The 18,209-nt window shown below is 44.3% G+C and overlaps 2 protein-coding genes and 1 pseudogene across 3 annotated transcripts; all 3 read right to left on the reverse strand.

Moving 5' to 3' along the window:
* Positions 1-1,578: 1,578 nt before the first annotated feature.
* clp1 (cleavage factor polyribonucleotide kinase subunit 1) lies at positions 1,579-5,689 on the reverse strand. Of its 2 annotated transcripts, none has more exons than XM_030062831.1 (6): positions 5,561-5,689; positions 3,891-4,156; positions 3,674-3,781; positions 3,453-3,572; positions 2,801-2,938; positions 1,579-2,633 (listed from the first exon to the last, which is right to left on the reverse strand). In XM_030062831.1, the coding sequence occupies exons 2-6, from the start codon at positions 4,152-4,154 to the stop codon at positions 1,947-1,949; spliced, it is 1,317 nt and encodes a 438-aa protein (XP_029918691.1). In that variant the 5' UTR covers positions 4,155-4,156; positions 5,561-5,689; the 3' UTR covers positions 1,579-1,946. The 2 variants fall into 2 exon arrangements, with proteins under 2 accessions (XP_029918691.1, XP_029918690.1); XM_030062830.1 differs by having other exon boundaries at positions 3,891-4,173; positions 5,561-5,666.
* A 162-nt stretch (positions 5,690-5,851) lies between these two features.
* LOC115366599 (selenoprotein H-like) lies at positions 5,852-8,177 on the reverse strand (annotated as a pseudogene).
* Positions 8,178-9,659: 1,482 nt separating this feature from the next.
* On the reverse strand, positions 9,660-12,319 carry LOC115367043 (selenoprotein H-like). The gene is made up of 5 exons (XM_030062742.1): positions 12,203-12,319; positions 11,742-11,865; positions 11,479-11,621; positions 10,506-10,625; positions 9,660-9,927 (listed from the first exon to the last, which is right to left on the reverse strand). Exons 1-4 carry the CDS (start codon positions 12,216-12,218, stop codon positions 10,519-10,521), a joined length of 390 nt encoding a protein of 129 aa, XP_029918602.1. The 5' UTR covers positions 12,219-12,319; the 3' UTR covers positions 9,660-9,927; positions 10,506-10,518.
* Positions 12,320-18,209: the final 5,890 nt, after the last annotated feature.

The following is an 18,209-nucleotide window of genomic DNA, read 5'->3' on the forward strand; positions in this document are numbered from 1 at the left end:
GTGGTGGCAGCGTCATACTGTGGAGATGCTTTTCATCATCAGGCACTGGGAAACTGGTCACGGCCGAGGGCAAGATGAATGGAAATACAGGGCAATCCTCGAAGAAAACCTGTCTCTGTCTGCGAGAGACTTGAGACTGAGGCGGAGGTTGACCTTCTGGCAGGACACTGACCCTGACCAGACAGCCAGAGCTACACTGGAACGGTTTAAGGCAAAGAATGTTAATGTGTTAGAATGATCCGGTCAAAGCCCAGACCTCAGTCCAACTGAGAATCTGTGGGGAGACTTGAAAATTGCTGTTCACAGAGCGTCTCCATCCAGTCTGACTCAGCTCGGGCTATTTTGCTAAGAAGAGAATGTGCAAAAATTGCAGAACCTAGATGTGCAATGCTGGTAGAGACATTCCCCACAAGACTTGCTGCTGTGATTGCAGCAAAAGGCGGTTCCACCAAGTATTTAAAGCCCTGTGCATGTTGTGTCAAACAGTAAAAAGGCCAATAAAATCTATTTGAATTCCATGTTTTAACACTGCAGTATGTGGAAAAGTCCATGGGGGTGGGAGGACAGGATACTTAGCCTTTGTCACTGTTAAGTGTCAATAGTAACTGTACACAGAAAACTGTCGGTTTCAGGGTTTGTGTAGGAAAGGAAAATGTCCATTTCTTGTAACTGCATTATTTGACCAGTCCTTCTTTTATAGTGTTCTATACAAATCCAAAATCCAAAAGCAAATACTGTATGCAAGGTAACTTTTTCTTTCTCCAATCAACATGATGCTTTGAATTCCATAATAGTGAAGGGGCTAATAAAGTCTGTTGATCCCATATAGGGTGGCGATCAGAATTTGAATAAGCAGATTGTGACAGATGCAGCAAAAAAATAAATAAATAAATAAATAAAATAAAATAAAATAAAATAAAATAAAAACAACAACCAAGGCAGCTCTGAATTAGCTGTCCTGGCTGGTGGAGCTTTGGCATAGAGTTTAGGTAATATGGGTTCATTGTTACTTGATAACACTCCAGTCGCATTATTGACTGTAATGACTGCGTTGTTTGAATCTGAAAATGTGCTGTAATCATTGTGTTATGTCTTTGGCTCGCAGGCTAACCCCTGGCCCAAATTCTGTTGTAAGATAACAGAACAAACTACTATAAGCTCTTTTTTTTTTTTGCTTATGAGGAATAAAAAGTCCTGTCAGTCCAGATCATTCTCATGCAGTGTTATTCCATACAGGAGCCAGACCTCAAATAAAGATTTGCTTTATATGATGGTTTTCTTTCCAGCTACCACAGTTAATGATGTTTTTTGACATCAACAAGCATGCTACCACAAATAGTAAAGAATTAAAACATTGATATATGTCCAGAAGAGGGATTGTGGCTGCCAAAATTATGGGTTTAGTTAATTCTCTACATCCATCAGAGGGCAGAGACACCAGGCTGTCACATTTGTAAGATTTATGATGATCACGGTATGTATGTATAGACTGAAGCAGGACATCATTAAAAAAGAATGTGTTGAACATGAAACATTGGCCTATTTCTTTGTCATTTCTGCATAATCAACACAAAAACATGACATTTTTTAAAAATTTATTGATTGGGTCAAAAACAGGTTTTAGAAAAACGTCTCATGAAAAAATTACAGTACTAACAAAGCATTTGTTGTCATACATCAACCAAACGTCTGCACAGTGTGGGCTATAAAATAGAGTCTGAATGAAATTTACAACAGTCTCGTATCAAATTCCATACTTGAGCCTTTGTCAATACGTTACTCAGCAGCAGTGCTTAGTTTTACTCTCTGCAGTCCTTACTGAGTGTCTTCCACAGAGTGAGCTGCAAAGCCCTCAAACAAAAAACATGTCCATTCAATGCGTTTCAGCTGAACTCCCATTATCCCTGCTTACTCCCCGGCCCTCGCCCCACATCCGAAGTGCTCCCTCACTTCAGGTCGATGAAGCGGATGTCCATGATGAGCAGCGTGTGTCTGGGCAGCGGTCGGGGCGCCGGCGACAGCACAGTCATCACCTGCGCCTGCGTGTCCACAGCAGTCACCACGATGAAGCCACACACCGGGCTCTCCACCACGCTCCTCCTGCTCCCCTCCTCGCCCTCGTCGGCGCAGCTCACGCTCAGCACGTGGTGGGTGAGGTCCCGCCCCGGCGTGACGGGCACCAGCTTGAGCTGCGTGTCGTCCTGAGACATGCCCAGCGGCAGGCACGAGTCCGGGATGGACGGCGCCCCGATCTTATAGATGCGGACGTCCGAGAACCGAACGTCGAAGGCGTGGGGGTAGAAGGTCACTCCGCGGAAGCCGTAGAAGTACTCGCGGATCTTCTCGTCCCGAGCCTCCCGCCGGCACTCCTTGGAGCGCTCCACAACCCCGCCGGATTTGGGCAGGAGGACGACCCGTACAAAGTGCGGGAGGTCTCGCTTAAGTTCGTTGTAGAGCCTCTCCTGGTCCAGCACCAGCACCACGTCCACCTCGAAGGCGGAGGCGCAGTGGACCAGCGCCTGGTACCCGGAGCCCTTCACCCAGCCACAGGTGTTGATGATGCAGCCTCCCACGCTGGCCTTCCTGTTCACCTCACAGCGCTGGGAAAACACCTCCGCTAGACAGGACGTCAGCTACAGCAAACACAGAGGGAGGACAAAGAGGGAGACGAGGAGGAAGATGATCAAGATGTAGAAAAGGAGCCAAAACGAAATGGCAAATTTTATCATGCCAGAATAGTTCACCACAGGCTAAACCAGCGGTGCTGCTTTCATCAACAGTCCAGGGTCTTTCTTTTCACCTTGTTGTACAATTTGATGTTGGTCCCTGGGGTGGTGGAGCCGAAGTGGAAGACCAGAGGAGCCTGGACCGAGAAACCCTCCTCCACGTCTGCTGGACGCTCCACGCAGAGCGCTGACACCGTCCCTGGCACAGACACCTGCAAGAACACCAAGTTTTTATCACTTTCCGCAGATAATATTATAATGCTCAGAGCTCATTGGAGGCCAGCAGCACCTGTACAGGCCAGCGCTGCTAACATTTAGAGATTCAGAGAGGAAATTAAGGAAGAAAAAGCAACCAAAATGACTTTCAAGCTGACTTGCTCCGAGCTGAACAACTTAGAAAACTGAGTTTGGGTTCCAACATTCCAACCTAAACTGTTTAAAAGACTTGTAATTAATAAATATCAGCTCTGATTTCAACAATTTCAACAGCAAAGTGGATCACAGCATTCCTGCACTCTTGTTGCAAAAATCTAAAGCTGTTACATTTCCTACTGTAAATTGGTTCCTACCTGTCAATAGTAGTATCTCTCTATTGTGTAAACCTAGATTTATTTTAAGCATGCATGGAATCAAGATGTGTAAACACGTCCAAAACATTTAACTGGGGTAGTTCAAGAAACTCCAGTCTAATTGCTGTATGATTACAGAAAGCTCAGTACATCTTACCCCGCTCTGTCCGACGTCCAGTTCCACCAGCGTGGGCCTCCTGCCCAGCCGCACAGCGTAGCTCAGCAGCAGCCGGCACACTGTGGACTTCCCCACATCAGTGGGCCCCACCACCATGACCTGAGGGGCAAACAGTCACCCAGCATCCATGAAAAAAACCCGTATGATGGTGGCTGAAGCACTCGCACATGTCATTCAGTCAGGCACACACACACACTCACCCTCGGCCCTCTCTCATTGTCTCTCTCGGCCTGCCGTCTCATCTGCTCCAGGGCAGCGTGTGTGTTCAGGTACAGCAGCATGGGAGTGTCCTTGGACACATATGCCACCTGTGGTGGGGAGGGAGAGATACTAAATCACATCCAAATGGAAGCAGAAGAGAAACCATTTTTGTGTGGTATTCACACAGCTGGTACACACAATCCTGCAGGTGCTCACCTCAGTCTTCCCATACAGAGACACGCTGCACCCCTGCCAGGTGAACACTGCTATTTTGGATCCCGGTCCAAACGTGTACTTCTTGTTCCGGTTGAGCTCAGAGCCGAACACCTCGGCCATCCCCGTGAGGAGCTCCAGCTGGACTCGTTCCCCCGCCTCCACCTCGAACCGCAGCTCTGTCTCCTTCTCCAGGTCGAACCTGGTGCCTCCTGTCCCAGGCGCTGGAGCATCCTCACCCGTCTTTTCTGCACTCTCCGTTGCCATGGCTGACATGACAGAGTCACTGTTACCAGTGGTAAAACCAAAGTATATAAAAAATATCTATATAAAAATAGGAAATTGCCAACTCATTATGCTGTTAAAAACTGCTATTATGTTGATGATGCTGCTCAAGGATTAACTCCTCCTCTGTGTCCAATAAAAAGAGATTTCAAGACTTTTACAGCACAGAAATCACACTGTGTGGTGGCTGGTTTACTGTGAAACATCATGTTTCTGTGATTACAAAAAAGAGCTATTAGAATAATTAATAAAGTAGGATATTTTGAAGCAACTAATAATTTATTTATTCAACTTAAAACCTTAAAATTCCAGGATATTGTATATATTAAAATATTAGAGATGATATATAAAGTAAAAAATAATACTGTTCCAAATACTATTCAAGATTTCTTTAAATTAAGAGAGAGCAATTATAATTTAAGAGGTTATTGTATTTTTGAACGTATGAAAGTTAAGACAAATGTGAAGTCTAGATGTACTTCGGTTGTGGGTGTGAAATTATGGAATGGACTCGATGATGAATTTAAGACTTTCACTTCTCTGACAAAGTTTAAAAAATGCCTTAGGTATAAGATCATACAGGAATACTAAGTTGAGATGGTAAATGTGTTTTTGTTATTGTTGATTGTTGTTCTTTTGTTCAATGTTGAATGCTAGATGCTGTACATATGTAATGTAATAGAAGCAGTGAAACAGGTGTAAAGGATAGGCACAAAAATAAGCTTTTGCTTCTAGCCTAATCCTTTTTTTGGGTTTTTTTTTTTATGTGTTTATTGTGATTGTTGTACTGTGTGCAATGATTGATGTACAAACCAAATCCAAAAATAAACCATTCATTCATTCATATATGACAAGAGGGCCTCCTTTGATTCACATGACCGTGAGAAAGAAGACACCACATGATGAATGAGGATGAAGAAACTCTATTTGGACCAACTGGGTTATATCGAACCAGCTGTTAGTTTGTTGATTATCTTTCTTGATACAGATCAAAGTCCTGGTTAAAATCACTTTATAAAGTTTAAACCAGAGTAAACCTTGGAGAACGGCTGTGTTTTGAGGCTTTGATGAGGTGTAACGAAACGTCACACATCTACGCCAGCTCGGTGAAATTCATGGTAAACAAACTGAACATTAGTGACTGCCAGATCTCATGGAGTTGACATATTACAGTCACTAGATCACGAATTAACTCTCATACGTTTTGAAATCTGTCTGCTTAAAGCCAAAGACGAGCCAGTCGAGTGGCTGTGAGCGGCTAACAGACTTAGCCAACTGGCTGGTGCTTCAGCCGCGACGTGGTTAGCGTTAACATTTAACTAGTTGGTACAAAACACCGCACAGACTACAGCGGCAGAGCACCGTGCAGTTTAATGTTTAATACTTACAAAGTGACTGGGGAAACCTTCAGCTTCACACGGCGAGCACAAGTTTCCAGCTCAGAGGCGCTGCTAGCTCGTCGCACGAAGATGATGTCACGTCCTCGTTGCTGAATTCGTGTGTGCATTTTCTTCTGCGGCTTTTTTTTGACATGTATTTTTTTTCTTATTACAAAACATTGTAATGGTGTCCCACGGCCAGAGTATAGTTTTGTTACAAATTTGTGTTATAGATGGTGATTTTCTGCCCCCTTCCGTCCTCCAGTCACAGAGGATTATTTGGCTATAACCACAACCATGAAAACCAACACGCTTTTCATGTATAAAAACAAGTTTATAAAAACTTATAGTTTTATAAAAGTACAATACACCGATGGGAAATGGAAAAACCCACACACCAAAGTAAAAAGCAGCAGGACAGTAAATGTTGGTCATGAGGTAATGTCTAAGAAGCACCACTAGGTGTCAGCCTGTGTCCAGGTCATGTGAGCGTGGAGCCTGGCTCATCAGAGGAGAGACTGGGAACATCCCGTTGGTCACTCCTCATCATTCTGCTCCCAGGAGTCACACAGTCTGGACGCTGGGCTGCACACACAACACATGAGGACAGAAAAAAGCACTGGATTACACCGACAAGTAGGAGCCACCTTCTTTACAGTGGGAATTCATAAACACCATCTCAGTATTTCAAGGCATTTGCAGGAAATCAGAGTTAAGTTGGTGGCACATGGCTCTATAATAGAGGAACTAAAGGCAGGCTGTTGTATAAGCTGCACAGTGGATTACAGCCAAGTGATCAACAGAAGAAACCGCTTCCAGAGGATGTGAGGAGATGCCAGTAAAACAACAAAGCAGCACTGACAAGCTATGTCTTAAGGAAGACAAATCTTATCACTATAACTTTAATTGTGATAACATTACTGATTACTGTCCCTTTCGTTTTAAAAAGGACCATGAAGATAGTCACTACTGAGACATGTGAATACATGTTACCTTGAAAAAAAGAAATACATGAATGTGGACTGAAAAAAATGCTCAACAAAAGGTTTTATATAGGCCAACAGAAAAAAGTCAGAAGCTACTTTTGAGTGCAATTCATCCATAAGTACAGGTATTGCATTCTTTCATGTTACTGAACAACTTTTAGATTTTTTTTTTTTTTTTTTGCATAAATTAAGCAGTCAGTAACTAAACCTAATGCAGAATGTACCAAACTCTTGAGTTTCTTGAGTCATTCCACCTGTACCCTCTACTTATTACAGCAGAAGGGGGAAAAATCCTTTTGCTTTACAGTAGCGTCCTCTGAACTGAATCCATGTTGTTTTTCTAATCATATTTAAGTCCATCAACCAGCGATGTGAGTGACAAACCTTCACTTGGTGTCTACTCTGCCTCCAGAGCGCTCTCCAGAGCAGCAACAACGATGTCACTTTCAGGGAACTTGAGCCGAGCGGGTGGACCTCTAGTAATTCCCGTCCACAGGGTTGTTTCTGTTGAAAGGAGGGTCACAGTGAAAAGAAGTAAAATAATCCAAAAACCTGCATGTGAATTTGATCGAGTAGAGTTTTTTTTTGTGAGTACAGGCCTTCCTTGTTCCAAATAAGAGAAGAAATTATTTGAGAAATTATGATAGCAGCCACAAAGTCCAACATTGCTGTTTTTTATGCAACGCTGGCTGGTAGGCCCTTGGCATACAGCAGCCCTAACATCTTCATCTTGTCTTGAACTGCTTGATGCCTCCTCCTCACCTTTTCCCCCGTCCACCAGAGTGATGTCAAAGCTCTTCTTGCGGGGCTTCTCAGGGTTGAGGAGCACGGTGAGGTCCGGGTGGACAGCCAGGAGGGCGGCTTTCACCCTCTCGGCATGATTCCTGTACACTCGTCAGCTCTTGCTGCAAGGAATGACAGCAGATCACTCAGGCAGAGATTTCTGCGAACTGCATTACTCTATTTAAGATAAGTTCACGAGCTTCAAAAAGTGGGACAATGTCGTGAGCATGTGTTCAGAGTGACTGTAACGCAACTTTAACACTCACCAGTGTTCAATGAGCACTCTCTGGCCTGCTACGCCATCCTCCTCTCCTCCTCTCTCTTTCTTCTTCTCCACCTCCACTCTCTCCTCCACTCTCTCCTCCGCTGCCTCCTCCGCCCTGCGCTTCACTCCACGGCGACCTGAGCGACACAAGCAGCGGCTTTTTCGAGTCTCAAGTGAAAACGGCTCATAACAAATGTCGTTAAGCTAAACCTTCACTGAAACTAAGCCATAAACCGTGTTTTCTCCCGCACTCAGCCTCTGAGGCGTAAGCCTTCATTAGCCGTGCAGCTCCGTACTGTGTCATGCTTTACGTAACGTCACACACTTTGCACTCTCCAGCCGTCAGCCAAAACATTAAACAACAAAATTTACTTTGTGCCCGAACAACCTGCCTCGTGTCTGTCTGATACGGTGTACTAGCACAGTACTATGTCTTAAATAGCATTAGTGGACACACAACAACCACACACCCACCTGTCTTCGAAGCCATGCTCGCTGCCACTGTTACAAAACTTTGGCGCGCACGTGTGTCGTGGACTGTACCATTATGCACAACAGGTTGGGGGGCGGGGGCTGGGCTAAGTGGGCGACACCCGGTGTACCCACATAAAATGCAATATACAGTGCAACGATAACAATATAGGCGTGATCAGTAAAGCATATTAACAGACAAATGATAAAGATATTCTTACATTTTAAAATGCATTACACAGTGCAACAATAACAATCGATAACATTAGGTAAAGGGTTTTGACATTGTGGTATTTTGCTCCAGCGCCCCTAGTAGCAGTAGTAGCAGTGAACAGGTCACCCTGTGGCTGGGGGGCTGTGGCCTTCTCGCCTCCCACAGTCAACACAGCCTCCACAGCCAGTGCCTGTACTCTGTGTCCGGGTGTCCAGTTATTCCATCAAAATACAAGAACTTCTTTTCTTCACCAAGAATATTTTACACTGTTCATAAGCAGCATCACGGCGCAGGCACCTCTGTATGTCAGGGGTTATTTTAACAGGGTTTTCTGGAAACAGTAACCACAAAAAACAAAGCATCCAACTGAAAACCTTCCACCACTGTAAAGAAGTCACACTGACATAGTTAACAGTTGTGGTGAGAGCACTGGTGGTCTCAGAGAAAATGTGATGTGGAGCCATTACAATGGGACAAATGGGAGGTTCCCCAGGAGTCTTTCTGATGAAGAAAACTCAGAAGGTGCAAAGTGTTTACTATATGTTTTTGAAAGGGCCAATAAGTTAGGCTAATATCTTGCTGGCATTTTGCTGTAATCTCTGATGTAATCTGCACAGTCCCTGTTGTTTTATTTTTCAAAGTAGCCTTTAGGTCACTTGTTAAAACTTCCATTCAGTTTCAGCCACAGCCCCTTTTCAGTGTTCAGCTGTCAAAGGCTCTCACAGTCTGAGCTGAAACTGCATCCTGCTGCAGGGTGAGAACACAGCTCACTGTCTTCAAGATGGAAACTTTTACCTATATCCCAGTGACCAAAGACAAATGTATGCTGTCTGAAGTGCTTTTATAGATAGCTCTATCACATTTTTAGCCTGGATGCTTAGCTAAGGAGCTACCTAACACAACAGGTACCTTGCTTAGCTGATTCTGTGTTTGGAAATCAAGCAGAAATCTAAAAATCTTAGAGTAATTTGCACAAAAATCCTGCAGGCCGAGGAGAGAGAGAGAAAATTGAATCAGACTGAAATGGACCAGAGTCAGTGTGGGTTTGACAGGATGGCTCTAGAGCTGCAGCAGGACAGCTGGACACAAAGATAAAGGATGTCCAGCTGTACGTCCTCTCACTGCTGGCTGTTGGTCTGTGTTGCAGAGCCTCAGTTTAGATGATCACTGTTCTGGTGTATGTGTGTCAGTAACATGGTAGCACTTCAAAAGTGCCTGAATCTTTTACAGGCATTGCCTAGTTTCTATATTTGGGTTTTATAACTGGAATAATAATAAATAAATAAACAAACAAACCACCCTTTTAAACTGAAGAACAATATATCTTGTTTGTGTGATGTTGCCTTTGTGTACCTATGTACATATCTAGAACCATCAAAACCAACAAACTGGAATTTTCATGCAGAAAAAAAAGTTTATTACTGACAAATCTAAAAAAATACACAGATGGGAAATGGAAAAAAACACGCACACAATTAAAAGCAGCAGGACAGTAAATGTTGGTCATGAGGTAATGTTTCAGATGCACCACTAGGTGTCAGCCTGTGTCCAGTTCATGTGAGCGTGGAGCCTGGCTCATCAGAGGAGAGACTGGGAACATCCCGTTGGTCGCTCCTCATCATTCTGCTCCCAGGAGTCACACAGTCAGGACGCTGGCCTGCACACACAACACATGAAAAAGCTCAAACATCAAATTTCCTATCAAAGCACTATTTGTAATGTGCTAAGTCACAAAATGTGTGGTTTCCTATAAGGCAGTGGTCTCAACCATCACCAGTTCTCCAAAGCATTTGGTGAAAAATGTTTTGATTAATAATCTGACACAGTCAAGAGATACAGTCTGCACACTGTGTTAAGCAGCCAGCAACCAATAACTGTATTCTCTGACATGTTTGGGCAACATTTTGATCAGTGAGTGAGAACACTCAGCCTGGACTCCAGTGGATTACACCCATGAGTCGCAGCCACCTTTTTTATGGCACCTGCAGCCTGTGAGATTTCACAATCTTACAAGTTTATTGAAAGCCACGCTGTGCAACAAGTTTGCAGCTACTGCAATTTATCTATAAGTAAAGATGTTGCATTCTTTGTTTTTTCAACAGCTTTTAGATCATTTGTTTGCATAAATTAAGCAGTGAGCAACTGAACCTAACGGAAAATGTACCAAAACCCCATGAGTCGTCCCACCTGTACCCTCCACTTATTACAGCTGAAGCAGCGATGTAAGTGACAAACCTTCACTCGGTGTCTACTCTGTGTCCAGAGCGTTCTTCAGAGCAGCAACAACAACCTCACTTTCAGGGAACTTTAACTTGCGAGGTGGACCTTTTTTTATTCCAGTCCACAGGGTTGTTTCTGTTGAAAGGAGGGTTACAGTGAAAAGTGTTACAGGAACTGAACAGGGAATACACACTGCCACATATGGATGTACAACTGTAATATTTCAAGAAAAGATTTCCCAGATTACAGACTGCAACATCAGACAGAGGATGTGTTGACTGGCTGACATTTAAACAAAATGAAATCCTGGAATTAAAGAAATGAACAGCATACTGTAGAAACACGTATTCCTTTTTCACTTCACATTTCAGTATAAAGTTTTATACATATTAAATTTTTTAAAAATGGGAATATTCTATCTTTTATCCAGATGACAAATGTGACCCTGAGGATATTACACAGCCTATCTGCAAGCTATGTAAAAGATGCATGCCAGTGAAGGGCATGCAAACCACTAATTTATTTGCACATGTGTGGGTCCACCATCTCTTCAAGCCTGCAAAACTGCCTTAATGGGGCTCAGCGGGTGGACATGGCACTCCACAATAAACATTTTAAATTCACAGTAGGAGCCAGATTCTAGCAATTATTTTTGTAACATCTTAGTTGTGATAGTATTTTTTATTATTGCCACAATATTGGCGCAGGAAAAAACAACTGTTGATCATCTCTTCCCTCACTGATATGTGATCTGTGTACACAGTCTGAAACTGGGTACAATGTAAACACATTATTCGTTGTTTGTACACCTTTTCTTAAATCAAATTCACACACTTCCAAACATTTTCAACTAGCCAACTAAGAGGAGAAATTATCTGGAAAATAGTGCAATTTCACAACAGCCACAAACTACTGACAGCCCTGCCATCATCATCATCATCATCATCTGCAAGATGGTGGCCTTGCCCCAGAGACACTTCCTCCTCACCTTTCCCACCGTCCACCAGAGTGATCTCAAAGCTGTTCCTGCGGGGCTTCTCAGGGTTGAGGACCACGGTCAGGTCAGGGTGGGCAGCCAGGAGGGCGGCTTTCACCGCCTCGGCGTTACGCCCATACACTCGTCAGCTCTTACTGCAAGAAATGACAGCAGATCACTCAGGCAGAGATTTCTGTGAACTGCATTACTCTATTTAAAATAAGTTCACGAGCATGTGTTCAGAGTGACTGTAACCCAGCTCTTTTAACACTCACCAGTGTTCAATGAGCACTCTCTGGCCTGCTGCGCCATCCTCCTCTCCTCCTCTCTCTTTCTTCTCCTCCACCTCCACTCTCTCCTCCGCTGCCTCCTCCGCCCTGCGCTTCACTCCACGGCGACCTGAGCGACACAAGCAGCGGCTTTTTCGAGTCTCAAGTGAAAACGGCTCATAACAAATGTCGTTAAGCTAAACCTTCACTGAAACTAAGTCATAAACCGTGTTTTCTCCCGCACTCAGCCTCTGAGGCGTAAGCCTCCATTAGCCGTGCAGCTCCGTACTGTGTCATGCTTTACGTAACGTCACGCACTTTGCACTCTCCAGCCGTCAGCCAAAACATTAAACAACAAAATTTACTTTGTGCCCGAACAACCTGCCTCGTGTCTGTCTGATACGGAGTACTAGCACAGTACTATGTCTTAAATAGCATTAGTGGACACACAACAACCACACACCCACCTGTCTTCGGAGCCATGCTTGCTGCCAATGCTACAAAACTTTGGCGCGCACGTGTGTCGTGGACTGTACCATTATGCACAACAGGCTGGGGGGACGGGGGCTGGGCTAAGTGGGCGACACCCGGTATACCCACATAAAATGCAATACACAGTGCGACGATAACAATATAGGCGTGATCAGTAAAGTATATTAACAGACAAATGATAAAGATATTCTTATATTTTAAAATGCATTACACAGTGCAACAATAACAATATAGACATAATCGATAACATTAGGTAAATTGTTTTGACATTGTGGCATTTTGCTCCAGCGCCCCTAGTGGTAGTAGCATTGAACAGGTCACCCTGTGGCTGGGCGACTGTGGCCTTCTTGCCTCCCACAGTCAAAACAGCCTCCACGGCCAGTTCCTGTACTCTCTGTCTGGGTGTCCAGTTATTCCATCGAAATACAAGAACTGCTTTTTATTAGGGCCCTCGCCTCTCTGGAAGAGAGCCCTATTGTATTTGTACCGTTTCTTTTTTCTTCTCCCTTATTACGTCTCTTCGAGGCTTAATTTGACCCCCTAAACATGCTCAAAAACTCACCAAATTCGGCACGCACACCAGGTCTGGCAAAAAATTCGATAAAATCAAAAAATGGGCTCGGTAGCGCCACCTAGGGACGCAAAGGCAGCCGCTGCGGCCCACAAGAATGTCATAGAAAGACCAAACCGGCGCCGAAACGTAGATCTCATCAAGCCCGACATTTTTCGTGCCGTGCCCCCCACCTAAAACCAACAGGAAGTCCACAATGTGCATTTGAAAGTCACGTTTTCGCCCAAATTTCCACTTTGCATGAAATCTATCTCCTCCCAGGGAGTTAATTTTATCGGCCTGAACAGCTAATATATGACAGAGGACACAGTGCTTAACAAAAGTTCTTCAAGGTTAAGTAACATTTCGAACGGTTTGGATTTCAGAAGCCCTCAAAGTCAGAGTGTCCACAACCAGCGCCTCCACTTTTTCTCATGGACCCTGGTGGGAATAATTCAGACTCCTAGGGGCTAATTAGGCCCCTGGTGACTAAAGTACATGTCTGACAGCTTTCAAACCTATGCCGATGGAAAGAGGACCACAATTCCTACAAAATTATGTATCATGGTGTGGACTGGAAAAAGTGTGTGTCCACTGTGAAGAGTTGTTCAACAGGTTTGGACTCTGGTTTCTCTGCTCTGCACTGCTCTCCCTCCCCTCCTCCACTCCTCTGACTCACAGTAGTTGCCTGCAGCCTTCTCCCAATGCACACTCATTGGGAAGGAGCAGTAACAACTCTGTGTGTGTGTGTGTGTGTGTGTGTGTGCTTAATGCCACAGCCACCAGGCACAAGTGGGCACGCGGCAGCACGGGTGCGAGGGCCCATCCAACGCTGCTTGCAGCTTTAATATTGTTATTATTATCATTATTTTATTGAATTGTTTATTTCTTTTTCCTTATTTTCTTGTCTTTCTTTCATCTTAAATTTGTGTAATTTAATTGGTCCTATGTTCTATTTATTATTATTTTATTTTGTCATGTATGTACTCATACATGATTTTGATTATAAATGTTAAGATTATGTGAAAAGGGAAAAAAATGTAAATGAAGGGAAATGTACATGTCATGTTACTATTGTGAAAAAATAAATAAAAATTAAGTTAAAAAAAAAATTCTGAGAGAAGAGGTTCTTTTTCTTCTGATGTGTGCACATCAAAATTTGATCAATAAATATACACACTCAGAGTCACTTTATCAGCTCCACCTGTCCAGTCTGCTGCAGTTCAGCTCAGCAGCTCTGCCTTAAATTCTACTTTTAAAGAAAGTTTATAATGTTCAGTTTGTGTTGACATTGTGGAGAATGTGTCACTTTAATTCTGTGTTTATTATTGAGGTTGTAGTTTGCAGATGTCTGCTACTGGACTACATTATACTGAGAGGTGTTTCTAATTTTTTGTCCTCGCCTATTTAATATACATGAGGGGGGACAGAATAGTGGAAACAGCTGTCAGTAAAGTGCAGTCCAGCCCAACAGCAGCACTAACTATGAGCTCAATGCCAAACATAGAAGTGAATGATCACCTCTGTTACTGTGACAACAAGACAAGATGAGCATTAAAGGCAGCAGGAGAGGAGACTTTATGGCACAACAGCTGGATTAGATTAGATTAGATTGTACCTAATACAGTGGTCACTGAGTGTACATGCATAAGTAAACAGCAAACATAAGCATCCAAAATATGCAAAATTCTATAAAAACTATATAACCGGTAACTGTGAAGTTATGATTTTCCACATTATCTGCTAAAATGTGTCAGTCCAGCAGGATCGAAGATGAAGTTTGAGCAGATCATGCCTAAATACTCACAATCGACTTTTCAGCTCCCTTCAACCTTTATTTAAGGCCAGAGAGATGAGAGAGAACACAAACAGACTGCCAAATGGAAGAGTACATTTGTTCTTTTGTGATTTAAAAAAAAACAACAACAACAAAGAAACATATGTTTCTGTGCATCAAGGGGAAAATTTGGAAGAAATTTGGAAATTGGAAATTTGCAAGAAATATTTCAATCTAAAATTCAAGACAGCCATTAAAATTTGGAGGCTTAGACCAACTGATATTTTAAAAAATATTTTAAAGCTGTGAAAGCAGCATTACATACATATGACATATATATGTTATATATATTATTCCATTAAAATATTTTTGAAAAGTTTGAGGTCTCAGAAGGTTCGATTCTGACTCGGTCCAGAATTCCAGAATTCCCGTCACAGAGGAGCATCGGAACGCCGTCACAAAGCTCCTCTGTGACATCGGCGACACACAGCAGACACCTGGACCTGCGCGTGTGTCTGGACTTTCATTTCCAAAGTGATCACTTACAGTAAGCATGTCACTGAAGCAGGTCAACAACCACAGGAGGACGGGCTCCTCACAGCTCCGTCCGGCTCCACAGAGCCTCCACCAGGCTCCCATCACCCACATTCACACCAGGTATGGACATTTTCCCTGCTGTCTACACAACTTTCTAAGGGACTTTCTGACTCTCTCTCTCGGGTCACATCTTGCTCAGCTGCTCTCTGCTTTTGTTTCCATTTTTTGGAAGAAATCAAGCCAGTTTGCTCAGGTTGCAAAGGGTTAATTAAATTTAAACACAGGAAACGTGACGTTGATCCAGGTTTCAGACGGTTAGATTTGGTTTGACAGGTTTGATGTTCAGAGTGACAGCGCTCGCTCTCCTGTGATGCTGCTTTTATACAACACTTCCACAAACAGCTTCCATCAAATAACGGAAATAAGACACGACAGATTATGATTTACTCATTTAGTGATAATAACAGTAAAACAGCAGCGTGCTGTTATTCTGTATATCAGCACTCACTGAGCGCCTCTTGTCCAATCAGACTGAGCCACTAACAAACTGCTGTATCATGTCTGACATGTATGGTGCTACATTATATTTGTTCTTTTGCTCTAATTATGTTGTTGCTGTAGTTTGTGATGTTTGGACTGCTGTTGATGCATGACTCTTGACCTTTAACCTTCAGCTCCACCAGAGCTGAGGAGCCACACCAAACTTCTGAGGAGCTCCAAAGCTCCTTCGCCTCTCCAGAGAAGAAACACCAAGAGAGGGAGGCCACAAAAGACACTGAGGAGGACAACAAGAAGGAAGGTGATGAAGCTCCCAAACTGACCTTCGTCATTGTTGACCCCCAGGACAGATTCAGCCGCCAAAGGCAGCTGTTCAGGGCCAACCTGAAGAAAAGGAGGGAGTGGATGCTGGAGCCTTCTCCACAATTTAAAAAGGCCCAGGAAAGGAAGAGGAGGGAGGAAGCGCTCCGAAAAGAGAGACAGAGGAGGGAGGAGGAGGCGGCCAGAGAGAGAGAGGCCTGTGCAAGAGAGGCCTATGAGAGAGAAAAAAGAGAGAGAGAGGCCTGCAAGAGAGAGAAAAGAGAGAGAGAGGCCGAAGAGAGAGAGGCCCAAGAAAAGGAGGAGGAGGAAGAGGCAGCAGGAGTCCCAGAGGCAGAAGTGGAGCTGAAGCTCGGCTTCTGGGAGAAGCTCCAGGCCTGGAACTTCAGGAAGCAGAAAGACCGCAACCTGAAGAGGATCTCCAGGACTCTGAGGCAGGAGCACAACTGCTGCAGCTGTGAAGGTAAGTCAGGTTAGGAGTTGTATCCCCCTCAGGGATGTGTAGCTTCACAGACACATTGTTGTATTTTTTCAAAGTGGTGTGTGAAACCATTAACAATAATATAGTCAGTCTCCAATTAATTTAAATTTAACATTTATTTCTTTTTTAAAATGATTTATAATTTAATATAACTTAAACAGCTCAGGGACATTCATGCAATATTGTTTGAGCACCTTTTTGCACCGTCAACTTAAAATAATGTTGTGTTTTTTACAGAAGGGGTGAAGTTCGCTGAGCGGCAGCAGTGGAAAAGGAGGAAGCTGCTGAGAAAGGAGGAGGAGAGACAGAAGAGAGAGGAGGCGTGGAGAGCTCAGCAGCTGGAGAAGGCCAGAGAGAGAGAGAAAAGAGAGAGAGAGGCCCGAGAAAAGGAGGAAGAGGCAGCGTCCACGGCAGCAGAGGAGGAGCTGAAGCTCGGCTTCAGGGCGAAGCTCCAGGCCTGGACCTTCAAGCAGGAGAAAGAAAGAAACCTGAAGAAGATCTCCAGGTCTCTGCAGAAGGAGCACGGCGTCTGCTGCAGCTGTGAAGGTAAGTCAGGTCGCTCACTCAGCAGGAGGAGTGACGGCAGCGTGGCCTCCTTCAGAGCCGCTGCAGCTCCGTCACACTCCACACTCACCTGTCCACCTGTCCACCTGTCCACCTGTCCCTTTTCTCCTGCAGTGGACGGCTGCCCTGAGGTGGCTGAGCGGCAGCAGTGGAAGAGGAAGAAGCTGCTGAGGAAGGAAGAGGAGAGACAGAAGAGAGAGGAAGAATGGCGAGCAGAGCAGCAGGAGAAGGCCCGCAGAAAAGAGGAGAAGAAGAAGAAGAAAGCAGAGTAGAAGGAGGACTTCTCGGGCCCATCCTAATTTTTTTTTTTTTTTTCATTCATCTTGAAAACAAAATCTCCTCCTGATGAGACCTTTTGTCCTAAACTGAGGAAAGGATCCCAACCAACTTCACCTTCAGCATCCTTTCCCATTTTAACACACACACACACACACACCACCACCACCACCACCACCACAACCCTTCACTCCTCTCAATCTCCACACCCCTTAAACCCTACACACTCTAACACCACACACGCACACACACACACACACACACACCACCACCACCACCACAACCCTTCACTCCTCTCAATCTCCACGCCCCTTAAACCCTACATACTAATGAACACCACATATACACACACACACACACATACACATATACACACACACACACACCAAAAGGTCTCATCATGATTGGCAGATTAGATTTTTTTTTTTCAAGATGAATGTGCGCTCTTAAAAAGGACGTCGGCAGTTTATTTTCCAGCGCTCCACACGTCCCAGCCTGGGAGCCGGGATGTCCTGAAAAGCTCCACGTCCTTTTTAAGAGTGCACCTCGGGCGGCACGGTGGCTGCTGGTGAAACACTGCGGCCTCACAGCGAGGGGGCGGGGCTTGGGCTCGCGGCCCCGTCCTCTCTGTGTGGAGTTTTCGTGGTTCTCCCCGTGTCTGCGTGGGTTTCCTCCGGGCACTCCGGTTTCCTCCCACACTCCAAAAACACGACTAAATTTGCCCCCATCAGTAAAATCAATTGTCTCTCCCTCAGCTGAGGCTCCCTGATCGCTGCTTTTTACTGAATAAGTCTCTTTACTGTACTTTGTTGGCTAGATGGTGTTATTTCATATTTTATTATAAGTTCTGCCAGTTAAATTTTGCTCAGAGAAGGAAGGAGGACATTATTTCAAGAATCACACATGAAGTGCAATTATAAGGAAGAGGATTTGGGCCGACCCAACAGTAAATACATAAATAAACACATAAATAAACTGACT

This window comes from Myripristis murdjan, chromosome 10 (genome assembly GCF_902150065.1).
Source record: "Myripristis murdjan chromosome 10, fMyrMur1.1, whole genome shotgun sequence".
NCBI classification, from domain to species: domain Eukaryota; kingdom Metazoa; phylum Chordata; class Actinopteri; order Holocentriformes; family Holocentridae; genus Myripristis; species Myripristis murdjan.

What these genes read in the sequence shown, in the direction of transcription:
- clp1 (XM_030062830.1), bottom strand. Translation starts at nt 4,163, where the DNA reads ATGTCAGCCATGGCAACGGAGAGTGCAGAAAAGACGGGTGAGGATGCT. An exon ending in CTCTGTATGGGAAGACTGAG is followed by an intron (nt 3,782 to 3,890) that starts GTGAGCACCTGC and finishes TCCCCACCACAG; the next exon opens with GTGGCATATGTGTCCAAGGA. An exon ending in TGGACGTCGGACAGAGCGGG is followed by an intron (nt 2,939 to 3,452) that starts GTAAGATGTACT and finishes GTGTTCTTGCAG; the next exon opens with GTGTCTGTGCCAGGGACGGT.